The 15,414-nt window shown below is 35.6% G+C and overlaps 1 protein-coding gene across 1 annotated transcript in view; it reads left to right on the top strand.

Annotated features, from left to right (window-relative positions):
• The window catches only part of Med13 (mediator complex subunit 13), a 92,270-nt gene that overhangs the window by 47,901 nt on the left and 28,955 nt on the right, over nt 1-15,414 (top strand). The window contains exons 10-16 of the mRNA XM_048446762.3: nt 616-829; nt 2,348-2,426; nt 4,889-5,010; nt 6,612-6,702; nt 6,828-7,042; nt 7,288-7,484; nt 8,646-9,562. Of these exons, the coding sequence (XP_048302719.1) occupies nt 616-829; nt 2,348-2,426; nt 4,889-5,010; nt 6,612-6,702; nt 6,828-7,042; nt 7,288-7,484; nt 8,646-9,562 (1,835 nt within the window). The remainder of the gene's footprint in view (nt 1-615; nt 830-2,347; nt 2,427-4,888; nt 5,011-6,611; nt 6,703-6,827; nt 7,043-7,287; nt 7,485-8,645; nt 9,563-15,414) is intronic.

A 15,414-nucleotide genomic window follows, 5' to 3' on the forward strand; every position in this document is an offset into this window, starting at 1 on the left:
TTCTGCTTCTTTGTCTTTTGAGTTTCTCTGCTGTCTTTTCTTATTTTGTGTGCTTTTATTGTTTTCCTAGAATGGTAGTGGAGACTTGCATTCTTTGTAGTCTTAGCATTGAACCAGGAGACGGATCATATACAGATTGATCTTCCAGTGCAGCTGGAGGAAAGCTGAGTGTTTAACCTAGTGCATTTATTTTCTTTTTTGACCTCATTATTAATAATGTTATTTTCATGAAGTAGGAACAGGCCTTTAAAACTTCAAGTTTAAGATGTGTTTATTCATGGCAATTAAAAAGGATAGTTACTTTTCTTGTACAAATTATATGAAAGTATCTTGTTTATAAAACTCACACTTTGAGAGTAATTGGCCTTTTTTATATTTATGATTCCTTCACAGTATCAGGCTTTGGTCAACTCACTTGGAGTTTAGTTCCATTGCTCTGTTGTTAAAATCGAACTTATAATTACATGACCTTATTTTCATTTATAAAATTAGAAATTGTAGGGTAAATGCAAGTAATTCTAAAAGCTTCATAATAGTTGTTTTAGAATTTTCAAATGCTGTTTTGGATAACAAATATTGATTTTCTAATTTTCCAATTTTTCTAATTTTGTGCAGGTTAATGGTGCAGTGTAAGAAACCTTTAAAAGTTTCTGATGAAATAGTACAGCAATATCAAATTAAAAATCAGTATCTTTCAGCAATAGCATCTGATGTAGAACAAGAACCTAAAATTGATCCATATGCATTTGTTGAAGGAGATGAAGAATTCATTTTTACTGATAAAAAAGATAGACAAAATAGTGAGAGAGAAACTGGGAAGAAACACAAGGTGAGTAGGAGAGATGATATCCTTCCATGTGCACACTGCCGTGCACTTATGGACACGTGGTGCGACATTTATTTATTCCTTTGTTTTTAGTGGTTCTGGTTACTGAACCTAGGGCTTCATGCATGCTAGGCAAGCACTCTTATCACTGTGCTGTATCCCTATCCCCACTCATTTTTCTTTTAGAATAGAAAGATGAATCATCTTTATGTAGATATATGTGTGCACTACCATAGGTAAATCGGGGATATGATAACACTTTTGGTTAGTTTCCGATGATGAAAAGATTTGTTTGTTGTTACATTTTCAAATTGGATACAGAGTATATTAACTTTGATCAAAATTAGAATTAGAATATTTAGGGACACTACTTTGATACTAGGTTAAAAAAATGCAGGATATTTTTGAGTATATGGTTTAGGAAAATTACCTTCTCCTTAAAAGCAAAAACTTTATAAAGTATAGCTGATGAAAATTCTCAACTGTGGCTGGAGAGATGGCTCAGTAGGTCAAGATGCCTATTACCTAGCCTGAGAATCTGAATTCAGTCCCTGGGTCCTACATGATAGAAATAGACATTTTCATGTTGTTCTTTGAGCTCCACACTCATTGGTGTAGCATACATACACGTGACACACACATACAAATAATGTAACTAAAATATGCATATGATTAAAGTTTTAGATTACATACTAAATGATCTGTTAGGTAAAAAATAACTATCAGGATTTTGCAGTTAATATTAAATATAAGCATTGACAATTAAATTTTTTAAATGACCCAATAATGTTTACTGTAAAACAATTTATCTCACAGAGTTTTACTTAGCTGTACTATGTGCCAGATAGTTAAGTTTTATCCGTTTGTAAATATGAAACCAGTAATATCTGGGAAAGGTATACCCACAATTCAAAATTAGCAGTCTTGGGAAATTTATAGTATGTCTAAGTTCCTGCTGCTGCTCTCAGGCATGATTCTTGGGAAGGATTCTGTAGCATCCCTGTGAATTAAATATATCTGTAAGACGAACACAGATTGTTTACTATAGTATTATTCATAGTTGAGTTTGTTGGCATACACTTTTAGTCTTAATAGTCAAGAGACTGAGGCAGAAGGATCTTTCCAAGTCTGAGACCATCCTGGTCTACATGCCAAGTTCCTGGCCAGCCAGGGCCACATAGTGAGATTCTGTCTTAAAACAAATGAAAAACCCAAACCAAACTAAACAATAGAAAAGAGTGACAAGCCAAGTGTAGTAATATATGCTTTCTAGTCTAGTACATGGGAAACCGAGGCAGGAAGATGGCAAATATGAGGCCAACCTGATATATATCAATGAAAGACATTGTTTCAAAAGTAACTCCCTGACTCCAAAACAATGAAAGAATTAGTGGTAATGTATATAGTATGTTTAAGAGAATGCTTGTCACATAGCTACTTTAAGAATTGTTAGATATTTTTTTTGTTGGTAAAATATATAGTATAGCCTAATATTATATTAATAATATACATTATTTTCAGGTGGAAGATGGGACATCTACTGTTACAGTGTTATCACATGAAGAAGATGCTATGTCATTATTTAGTCCCTCTAAGCAAGGTAAAACGTTTTTTCTAATGGTGACTTTTGCATTCACTCCAGTGCTGATTTGAAATTTAGGTAATGAAAATCCTCATCTGGGGCTGGCAAGATGCTCAGTGGGTAAAGACACCTACTACCTAGGCTGCTGTGACTCTGTTGGATTATTTAGGATGGTTAGATTTATAGTTTTTTGTTTTGTTTTTGCTTGTTACACAGGGTTTTCTGTGTAACTGCCCTGGCTGTCCTGAAAATCACTCTGTAGACCAGACTGGCCTAGAACTCAGACTCAAGATATCCTAGCCTTTCTTTCTTAAAGGCTAGGATTAAATATGTGTATTACCACTTCCTGGCAGTTCCATATATTTCTATGATGTAGATAATAGAGATATAGTAGTCAAGAGTTCTTTGAAAGTGTGTGACCTGCATGACATATATGTATATGTAAGTGTGTGTGTAAATATATGTGTGAATGATGTACAGTTTGTTGCTTTCTGACATTTTAGAGTGCTAAATCAAGCTGTTTAATATGTGTCACTTTTGCAGTTACTTTTTTCTTTTGGTAATGAAATTGGTTTTCTTAGTAATTACAAAGCTTTAAATATACTATTAACCTTAATCTGAATAATATACATTAAACTTTCGAGTAGGCACAATTTATCTTTTTGTATTTTTTAAGGCAATTTTTAAAAAAATATTTTGAGAATAACAAATATGATAATAAGGAATAAAGTCCATGTAAAGAAGGAGCAGGTTTTCTTTGATAAGGCAACTTAATGGCTGACAGCTCTAAGTGTTGGTAGTAACATGTTTCTTTGGTGAAAGAGTCCTTATCCAATTCTAACCTGTGGCCTGTTGCACAGAGATAGTATTGGAATTCATATTGAGTAGCCTGTGTGATAGTGAGCAAAAAGACCGAGGTACTAAATCAGGTTTTGTAATATATGACTGTAGTCCCAACATTCGGGAGGTTGACGCAAGAGGTTCCTGAGTTTGTAAGTAGTGTACATTGCAGGTTTCTTTTTTCCCCTCTCCTCAGTAAAAAAGTCATTTGTTAGTTGGGCAGTGGTGGCCCATGCCTTTAATTCCAGCATTCCAGAGACAGAGACACATGAATCTCTTGTGTTTGAGGCCAACCTGGTCTGCATAGTGAGTCCTGAGACAGCTAGAGCCACACACAGAAACCCTGTCTCAAAAAAATTGTTTGTTATGTTGCCTGACTTCAAAACATGTTATACAGATAATAATAGTATTTTATTGGCATTAAGAAAAAAGACACATTAGACCAGTAGAACAGAGTAGAGTCTAGAAATAAATCCATATATTTCTGGTCAAGATGTCCGTGCTCTTAAAAAACAAAACGTGATTATTGTATATGTGTGTGGTACAGTATGTTTCCCTACATGTATACCATATGCACCAGTCAAATCAGGGTAATTTATATTTTCATTTCTTTATTTAGTGTGTTAGGAGCCTCAAAGCTTCTCTTACCTAGGTTCTCATAAAATGTATGATTATAGGTTAGCCTAGTTGATGGTGAAGTGTCATCATTGCTCTGTGCCAAAAGCACTAGAACCTATTTTTCTGTCCAGTTCTATTTTATCTATTTTTATTCTTCTTTTTTCTCTCCTCCATCCTTCCCAGCCTCTAATTATTATACACATAAGAAATAATAATAAACGAAAAAATATGATATCAAGCCTCTAGACAAATAATAATGCTACATTGTTAGGTGTAAATATTGTTTTACATCAGATACCTATAATTTATCATGCATAATTAATTTGATATTCAATAATTTCTATCTTTATTCACATGCTTATACAACCTTACTTACTTCAAATCAATATCTATTTTAAAATGAAAAGATAAGTGTTTGGTAGATAACTTGGCTTGTAAATTGCTTGGTACGCAAACATCAAAACCAGAGTTGGGATCCTCAGTAGCCACATAAATGTTGGTCTGGTGTGATAGGGCCTGGCTATATTCCTAGCATGAGTGGAGATAGTGAATTCCCAGAGAAAGCTAGATAGCTAAACTCAGTGAATCAGTGAGCTCTTGGTTCAGGGGAGAGACCTTACTTAAATATATAAGTTAAGAGGCAACTAAGGCATATACTGAGTGTCAACCTCTAGCCTCTACATGTATGCATATATGTGTGCACAAGTACCTGTGGACACGTATATATTCAGTCACATCACACACATAATACTATAAAAATAGCAAATATATTTTTATGATTTATGTACAGAGCTTAACAATGATAGATTATGCAACTTTTGGAGCTTCCTGGGGGAAAGTACTGTTTATTTAAAACTTTATTTCTAAGGAAAATTGCTCAGATTTTAAAATAAGAGATTGAATAGTTTGTTGCGTAGTTGTCTTGATAACACATTAAGTTTTCTATGTAGCTTCAATAAGTAGAGTATGCTTGGCTAGTAGTTGAGTTTTCAGTTTATATTTTTTCTGATTGTCATTTGTAGATGCTCCACGTCCTACTAATCACGCCCGTCCTCCATCAACCAGTTTGATTTATGACTCAGATCTGGCTGTCTCTTATACTGACCTTGATAACCTCTTCAATTCTGATGAAGATGAATTAACAGTGAGTAGCCTATTAATGATTAGGATTAAATTAGTTTTCATTGACTTTATATGGGCTCAAGTTCTGGAAGTGATTTGTCACTTGAGTACTGTGCTTTTGCTCTGAACAGTAGGAAATATTTTTTTTTTGAAATATTTTATAGCAAACCACAGTTGGTTTATTTTACTCTCATGGTAGAGTCATTTGAACGTGGTTTCCTCTGGACATTGATGTGGGTTTACTTTTGTATGTTTGAAAGATAGGTGATGGAGTTTTATTGAGCTCTGCCATGTGAGATGTTTTTTGGTTTTTTGTTTTCCCTTTTATTCCTCAGAATGATATTTCTGTTCTTTAATCCTGTAGTTTGAGAAGTGACTCTGGAATTGAATCAGAGAATGTTTAAATAATTAACATTAGAATTTTATACCTTATTGATTTAGTAAGGAGTACCAGTTCTTCTGAAATTACCTCTCTTAGTACAAGACATACACTTAAAAATAGTTAAGGAGAAAACAAACGGTATTACTTAATGTTTCACACCTGTTTTCAGAGAAAGTTGAAGATAAAAACAAAAACTTTAAAATGGGATTTCCTAGAATGTCAGTGAAGTGAGTGTTATTTTACCATAAAAGAGATTCTTTTATTCTACTTAAAAGTAGCTTAGATACTGACTGGCACATATATCTTTGCTGTCTTATATATTTTCGAACCTGCCAGGTTATATGAAATGTACTACAGATATGGGTAATAGCAGATATGGCTATATATAAACCTTTACTCTGTATCCTCCAGTGTAGTATGTACTAGAGCACTGTTCACTGAGAAAAGAACTTTGAATATTTTGGTCTATATAGACAGAGGTTCTCTCTGCCAGTATTCAGACATCAGCTGTGGCTTCTCTGAGGTTTAAAAAAAAAGTTGTCTATATATGGGCTTTACTCACAAAGTGTTCAATGTAAAACATGGAACAAATGTTAATTCTAAAAACATTGGTAAGGTCTGGATATGGGGCACATGCCTGTAATCCTTGGGATATGGAGGCAAGAAAATCAGGATTTTGAGTTTAGCTTTGTTTACATAAGAATGAGAAGCCAGTTTAGGTTACATAAGCCCCACCTATCTTTAAAAACAAAACAAAAATCCAAAATACATTGGTGATATTGGAAGACCTAAAGCTTGGTTGTTAGTAATTTTATTGCTTTGTTAGAAAGTCTCCCTGGGGTTCTCAGTTTTACATGTAAAAAATATTTTTTACAGGAATAACTATTAAAACAAGGTGAAAATATAAAGAAGAATTAAAAGGAGTTATTATGTAGGAATTATATATACTATATATTGTTAATTTTAAATTTCTTATCTTTCATTCAGTCTTAAGTTACTGGTTTTGCTTTTTTACGCATTTTTTGAATATACCTTTTTTCTGTTAATAGATTTATCAACTAATCTTCAGTGATAGATCTGTAAACTATGTAGTATATGCTACTTGGCTTTGTCATAGATTCAGAAGACCACTTTTGATGACTAGTATTTAAGTTATATATGAATGATTAGTACTGTGTGATTACATTGACTTTCAGATCAACACTTCATTCATTCATTCATTTATTTATTTATTTTTATAGCCTGGATCTAAAAAATCAGCAAGTGGATTGGATGATAAAGCCAGCTCCAAAGAATCCAAGACAGGAAGTCTGGATCCATTATCTTGCATAAGTAAGCCTCACAGATCTGAGCTATAGTTCAATTTGTAAACTTACTCCCCCAGAAAATTCCCTTTGGTTTAAACACAGATTCAACTCTTTTAATCTGTGTTAAAATGTGTGTTTTATTTAACGTAGGCACTGCAGATCTTCACAAGATGTATCCCACACCACCATCATTAGAACAACACATTATGGGATTTTCTCCAATGAATATGAATAATAAAGAATATGGTAGTATGGATACAGCCCCTGGAGGAACTGTTCTAGAAGGAAATAGTTCCAGTATAGGAACACAGTTCAGAATTGAGGTTGAGGAGGGATTCTGTAGCCCCAAACCTTCTGAAATTAAAGTAAGTAGTTTTCTAAAAAAGTAATGCACTTTCTGTGTTTTCTTATGGGATTAATTGCTGTGTTCAAGAATCTTTTCACGGTTGTTACTAGTTTTATAACTAATGTGAGGACTGAATTATGGGAATACTGTGTAAAATACATTAAAGAATAAAAAAATATTTGCTTTTGTCCATTTAAAGAACAGAGTAAAGAAGATAGTCCTTTGAAAATAAGACACTGAAAGTCCACATTCTTTATATTGTAGGATTTTTCTTATGTCTATAAGCCTGAAAATTGTCAAGTTCTAGTAGGATGTTCCATGTTTGCACCTTTAAAAACTCTACCAAGCCATTGTCTGCCTCCTATCAAATTACCAGAAGAGTGTATTTACCGACAGAGCTGGACTGTTGGGAAATTGGACTTGCTTCCTTCAGGCCCTTCAATGCCATTCATCAAAGAGGGGTATGATGATGTTGTTATTATAATACTGAATGCTTGTATAGGTTGAGGTGTGTGTGTGTGTCTGTGTTTGTGTCTGTCAGTCTGTCAAGAGGGGTGGCATTGAAATGTGTGTGTGCCTATGAGCCACTTGTTAAAGGCCAGAGGGAAGTAAACATTGTATTTCTTCATCTAGTTCTCCTTTACTCATTTGAGACGAGGTTTCTCACTAGAGACTCGATCTATTCTGTGTAAGCTGACAGCCCAGCAACCTTCTGGAATCTGCCTTTCTTTGTCTTCCAAATACTTGCTCAGCCATGCCCAGCTTTTTCTTACATGGGTGCTGGGAATTTGAGCACAAGTCTTCAGCTTGCACAGTATGCACTGTTACCCGTTGAGCTGTCTTAGTAATGAAGGTTTTGTTCATTTTTTTGTTGAAGTAACTGGTATGCTGGAAAAAGAGCATGGGTTTCTGAAAGCCAATAAACAAACGAGCAAATAAATAGAGATGAATAAACAATTTGAAACCATCCACCAGTTTTTTGACTTAGGAGTACCTTTTCTTTTAGTCTGCAGTACTGAGTTGTTCCGTTTGTATACTACCATTTTACATTTATTTCACATTGTAACAGATAAAGTTTTGCATTTCATTATTGCATCTTAAAATTACTATTGCCACTTTTACACAACTCAGAAGTCAGAATTTATTTTTTTGCAAGCAGTAGAAAGAAACTAGAGTCAATGAAATATGAATATTTGTAGCATCAGAAATTTATAGATAGTAAATATGGTTGTCTAGATGTGGATAACTGTATACAAACTTCATTTGTAATTTTTTTAAGACTTAAAATTTTATACATGTGTTCTTACATGAGTTTATGAACACAATGTGTGTGTAGTTGCAACGGAGGCCAGAGGAAATCAGAACCCCTGGAACTGGAATTATAGGCAGCTGTGAGCTGCCTGGTGTGGGTGCTAGGGACAGAAATTCTGAGTTAGCTTGAAAGAATTTATTGGACACAATAAACCTGAAATAAGTCTTAATTATACCTTTTATCTTGTACTGATTGCCATATGGAAATTTTCAGTGTTGCTGAAAAGTGTTTGGAGAATTTTTATTTGTATTTCACATTGCTAATATATTCCTTTATGTATGTGTTTTTCTTTTTACCCTGGTGACAGCAGTGATGGAAGTAATATGGATCAAGATTATGGCCCTGCATACACACCTCAAACCCATACTTCTTTTGGGATGCCTCCAAGCAGTGCACCTCCTAGTAATAGTGGTGCGGGAATTCTTCCTTCTCCATCCACCCCTAGATTTCCAACTCCAAGGACTCCAAGGACTCCAAGGACTCCTCGTGGAGCTGGTGGACCTGCTAGTGCTCAAGGGTCAGTCAAGTATGAGAATTCAGACTTGTATTCACCAGCTTCCACCCCATCTACATGCAGACCCCTCAATTCTGTTGAACCTGCAACTGTCCCTTCAATCCCTGAAGCACACAGTCTTTATGTAAACCTCATCCTTTCAGAATCAGTTATGAATTTGTTTAAAGACTGTAATTTTGACAGTTGCTGTATTTGTGTTTGCAACATGAATATCAAGGGTGCCGATGTTGGAGTTTACATTCCAGATCCAACGCAGGAAGCACAGTATCGGTGTACCTGTGGCTTCAGTGCTGTTATGAACCGAAAATTTGGAAATAATTCAGGATTATTTCTTGAAGATGAACTTGATATCATAGGACGCAACACAGACTGTGGCAAAGAAGCAGAAAAACGTTTTGAAGCTCTCAGGGCTACCTCTGCTGAAAATGTTAATGGAGGCCTAAAGGAATCTGAAAAGGTGCCTGATGAGTTGATATTACTGCTACAAGATCAATGCACTAATTTATTTTCACCCTTTGGAGCAGCAGACCAAGATCCTTTTCCCAAAATGGGTATAATTAGCAATTGGGTACGTGTTGAAGAGCGGGACTGTTGCAATGACTGCTATCTTGCATTAGAACATGGACGTCAGTTCATGGATAATATGTCAGGAGGAAAGGTTGATGAAGCACTTGTCAAAAGCTCATGCTTGCATCCGTGGGCAAAACAAAATGGTAAGTTTGTGAATGAAATCAGGATTTTGTTTTGTTTTGTTATTTAGGTATTTGACTTTGCTTCTTTTTTATTGGGGGTAAAATATCAAAAGTAGTTAGATGTAATAGGATGCCGAAATTTGGATTTAACCCTCTTTAAAGACAATAACATACTGAGTGTGATGGTGCACACCTTTAATCCCAACAGAGGCAGGTGGATCTCTTGAGTTGGAGGCTAGCGTCGTCTACATATGGGGTTTCAGGATACACAAGACTACATAAGAGGCCTGGTCTCAGAAAAATAAACTAACATAAAAGACAGTAACTTAAAGAGAGATTTCTTAGTTGTTTAGTTGACTTTCAGCAATTAAAAACAAGTTATTGTACACCTGTTATTGCATACTCACTTAGAAATTTAAAAGGCATGCTGCTTGTTTGTCAGCAGAAAACTAATGATTTTCTTTCAGCTCTCTCATGTTGTCATTTGAGGTGCATTCACTCCATTATTGAGCGATGCCTCGACTCTGTTTATTTATTATATTTACCAAGCACTTTGTGCTCAGTACTGTTTCATGGTAACTATTGAACAGTCACAGCAGTCTCTGTTTTTGATTTTTATTTGTTGATTTGGTTTTGCTCGTGTGTTTGTGGTACATTATTGGATGTATTTGGGTTTATGTGCTTGGAGGCCAGAGGATAGCCTTCAGTGTCATGCCTCAGAGGCCATCTACCTTGTGGGCCCCACCCACATTTGGATTGGGCTTCTCATTCACAGACATGAACTGATTATGTTAGAATCCCCTTTCTTTTCAAGCCTATGATTTTGTGGAGGAAACACAACAACAACAACATGATTGCATTACGTACCAGTTATAAGTACATAGAAGGTAAAACAGGGCAGAATATGTTTGTGTGGGAGAAACCTTATGTGCTATTTCAGAAATATGGTCAGAGATGTTAGTGAGGGGGAAGAACCTTTATGGAAAGTACTACTTGAAGTGGGAAAAGTAGACAGTATAGTTAACTGGAGGATCAACGTTAGACAATGCAGTTTGAAGTCCTTGAGGACATAGTTCTCTTGATAGAGAAACAGGCAGTGTTGAGTGATGCTCAGACTGATACGTGATGAAACCTAAGAGGTATCTGAAACATGAAAATAATATAAATTTATTTACTTAATTTGTGTGTGAGTGTGCATGTATTTGGATGCACATGTGTGGCATGGAGTACATTTGGAGGTCAGAGGACAGCTTGAAGGAGTTGGTTCTCTTCTTATAACAAGTCAGTCTGGGGATGAAACTCAGGTGTGAGGCTTGGCAGCAAGCCCTTTTTGGACCATGCCTTTAGAATTTATTTAAAATGCTGTGGGAACTTTTTAATATAAAAGTAACACCGCACTGTCTTTTTCGCATAAAGAAAATCACTGGCTATTGCATAAAAATTATCCTGGGACTGGAAATGATGGAAGGTGAGAGTAGAAGCAGAAAAACTAGATAGAAGCCAGTTATAGCAGTCAGTGAAGATGGCAGCGTGGGGAGAACTAAAAGCCATAGAATTAGTAGTGGATTCCAGTTTAGACTGAGATGCGGATCTACAGAATTGTGCTGATCCATGTAAGAAGAGATGAAGCATTAAGCATGGTTTGTGTGAATGTTGGTGCTGAGTACAGAGGAGAAAAATAGTAGGAGGTCAAGTACATATTTGAAGATAGGAGTTTTAAATTCCAAAGACTGATGAGTCTGGAGGTAAAACATGTTTTATATGTGGGTTGTCAGTATTGAACACAATAGGATGCCAGGTGTGGAGCACATCTGTAATACCAGCACTGGGGAAGTGGAGGACTGAATCAGAAATTCAGTGTCATCTTTGTCTACATGGTAAGTTCAAAGCCGCCCTGAGATATTCAGGGCCCCTTCAAAAGTCTGAAGCTTGATGGGAAGCTTTGGGGAAGAGAGAGTCAGAAAGGAATCTGAGAAAGAACCAGGAAACAGGGTACTCATGTATGAGAATATTTGAAAGTGTGATTGTATGCACAAACAATGTCTTCATAAAGGTACAGCGTAACGACGACTGGATGTGGCCTCCTGAAGGTAGTTAAAGAGCTTGATAATCGGTTCTGTCATCCTGATTAGAGTGGGTATGAGGGACTGAGAAGCAGAGTTAAAATTTAGGGAGATATTTGGTATAAATAGAAATTTTATGTGGGTCAATAATTACAGTATTAATATGTATACACATATGTACATGGAGCGTTCACCTAGATGAAAATTTTAAATTGGCAATGATTGACAATAATTTCATTTATTTGTGCAGTGTATTCATATGTATTTCGTGAGTTGAAATTTTGCTGTACGGATATACCTTAGAAATAATAAACCAAGCTAATTAGCTTATCATTAAAATCTTTTAGCTGTTTGAATACAGAATACAACATTACTAGCTGTGCTCATCCTGTCACTTAAATGGACCTCTAAAACTTACTCTTCCTACCTAACTGGAGCCTCACTTCCTCTCTCCAGTCCAACCTTCCTCCATGGGAAGAAATGCCACAGAACAAAAGATATCATGGTAGGATCAAAGTCACTGAATAAGTGAGAAGTGAGGGGCAATAGAATCACTCCATTTCAAATAGAGGTATATGTAGGCCTTTATATAGGAACATGTTCATCGCAACAAGAAGAGAAGTTATTTCTTTGGACAATAGAAGGAAAGTTTGCAGTGATTGCTTTTGTAGTTATGGATGAGAGCAGTGGGAGACAGTGACAGAGTCATTTGATTTGATACTGCTGCCTAATTTCCCACACTAGCAGCTTCAGACATCACTTCGTTAGAGATGTACATTTTCACACTGTACATGATCTTCTAAGTCAAACTCTAGAGCCAGGAATCCGCTGTCACTCATTGCTAATGATGTCTCTGAAAAAGTAATTTTTTATCTATATTAACACACACAGAGAATGAGAATGTCTGTATGTTTGGGGGAGTGGTTTGGACCCAGGAACTTCTGTATATTAAGCAGGTGCTTTATAACTGAACTATATCCTCGACTCACTTCATTTGTACTAATGAAATAAAACTAATATTTGACTTGGAAAGCATTGTAAAGATTTATTGAGCTCGTTCATGTAAACATACTAGATTTTATGTAGTTCTTACATAACTTACTAATTCAGCTGCTTACAGACATACATAGAACAGTGGGCTTGGTATTTGCAACATTGATGAAGATAGTCTGCATTTTAATTGTTTTTCAGCTACTGAGATGACTAAAATTATAATCAGATGAATAATACAAATTTCTATTGATAGAAAGATAAATAATTACAGTGGTTAATTATTGTACAGTATTAACTGTACAGTATTAACAGGTCCTGAAATTGAAGACAGTTATATGTAACAGATTTGTGAATTATAGCAATAGTAGTTTGGGGTTTATGTCAGAATAATTCAGAAGTCACATGTATTTTTTTTATGGCATATTGTTTGTGTGTGCGTGTGGAAATCAGAGGACCTTTGCGGGAGTTGCTTATCTTTCTTCCACTCAGGTCTGCAGGCATAGGTGAAAGTACCTTTCCTCACTGAAACAACTCACTGCCTAAGTTAAACAACTCACTTCCCTTTCAGTTCAGCTCTGAAGCAAGCAGAAGGAAGTGTGGTGTTGGTGTGCACATAAATCTCTGGGTGCTGATTAACTCTTGAGATTTACACATATATGAAAATGAGCAGGGAATAGAACAGGAGGAGGAGGCATTTAATAGGACTGTTTGAGGAAGTATAATAGTTGTTGAGCAGGCTGGGCATCATGGCACATGTGTTTAATCCCAGTATTCAAGAGGCAGAAGCAGGGGGATGACTGAGTTTCAGACAGCCATTACTACATAGTGAGATTCTGTCTAAATAAAACAAAACAAAAATAGTTCTTGGACAGTATGATCATAACTCATAATTATTTTCATCGTGGCATTAAAAGTAATTTGTGAAATAAAGCAAGAAGATGGCACACAGGAGCTCATTATTATACATGACAATATCATGATTCATCTAATTCATTATACTGTAGGGAAGTGCCAAATAGAACAAAACTGAGTCAGTGAGTGCTTAGCACATAGGATCTGCAATGTTACTAACTCCAATGCCATAGTAGCTTCAGTGGTGCTCTTTATTAGTAGTTTATTGGGAACAACCTGTCTGCCAAATAAATTCTGGGTTTTACCTGGTACGTATTTTTACTCTGATTAAAGTATAACAGCAGAATTAGGACCTATAGGTTAGGGTCCATGGATTGTGCCCTCTGCCTTGGATACCTTTCTCCCACATACTTACTTGGGATCTTTCTTATTTCTTTTAAGTATTGTTAGATGTTGTCTTATTAATACAAAATTGGAAATCCTTCCTCGTGTTCTGCATTTTCCATAGTGTGTGTTTATTTCTCATGCAATAGAATTTATTAATTGATCTATTATCCCATAAGTACATGCCGTGCAATTTCTATGTAAGGATAGTCATATTTCCAACACTGAGAATAGTGCTTATTTAGTTCATGATCAGAATAAGGAATATTTGTTCAAATTAATTTAAAAGTCTAAAAGAAGTTAAGAATGTAGCTCTGTGGCAGAACAGTTTGACTGACAATATATGTTGTCCTGGTTTTAATCCTTATTACTACAAAAGGGGGGGAGAAATCTACAAAATACAGTTTATATTTCAATGACAGCTTTTATTCAAAATATAATAATTTTGAGAGCTTTTAAGAATTGAGACAAGAGAAGCCGGGCGGTGGTGGTGCACGCCTTTAATCCCAGCACTTAAGAGGCAGAGGCAAGCGGATCTCTTCTGTGAGTTCAAGGCCAACCTGGTCTACAAGAGCTAGTTCCAGGACAGGCTCCAAAAGCTACAGAGAAACCCTGTTTTGAAAAACAAACAACAACAAAAAATTGAGACAATAAGTAAAAGGTTCTGTTAGAGTGGTGGTGCACACTTTTAATCCCAGCACTTGGGGCAGAGGCAAGTGGATCTCTGAGTTCAAAGCCAACCAGGTCTGCAGTACAAGTTTCAGTACAGTCAAGACGCCAACAATAATAAAAACAAACAGTTGCTCTTAGTTTTCTCATGCTCACTATCACAGCACTTCCTAATCACTTAATACTTTTATAACCATATCATATAATTCACCTATATAAGACATATAATCATTTAGTATTTACAGTTGTAACTATCAGTACAAACAATTTTGAAACATTTTAGTAATTATTCCCTATTTCTGTCTGTCCCTTTCTTGAAACTGTAAGCAACCATTAATCTAGTTAGGATTCTATCTGTATGTGTGTGCATTTAGGGTTATTGTATGTAAATAGAACAGTACAGTGTATGGTCATCTGTGACTTGGTTTTTATTTCATGTTCATTGGCATTTTGCCTGAACATGTCACATATGTCTATGTGAGGGTGTTGAGTACCCTACAGACAGTTTTGAGCTGCCATTTGGGAACAGGGAATAATAGAACCTGGGTCCTCTGGAAAAGCAGCCAATGCTCTTACCACTGAGCCACCTCTCCAGCCCCTGAATTTTTCCCACCTTATACTCAGATTGTTTTCAGAGTTATTAAAAGCACATATTAATGACACAATATTCCATTGTGATATAAATATACCTTTTTTTAAAGCCTACAATTGGACATTTTATAGTATATATGCTCTTTTGGCTATTACAGATAATGCTTCTGTGGACATTTGTATACAGTTTTATATGATGTATGCTTGTGTTTGCATTATACTTAAATTGATTTCCTGGGACATCTAACTAATATTTTTCAAAGCATCTGCATTATTTTAAATTTTCACATTAGGTGGTTCTACTTTCTCCAAAACCGTACC

This window comes from Myodes glareolus, chromosome 9, assembly GCF_982192425.1.
Source record: "Myodes glareolus chromosome 9, mMyoGla1.1, whole genome shotgun sequence".
NCBI classification, from domain to species: domain Eukaryota; kingdom Metazoa; phylum Chordata; class Mammalia; order Rodentia; family Cricetidae; genus Myodes; species Myodes glareolus.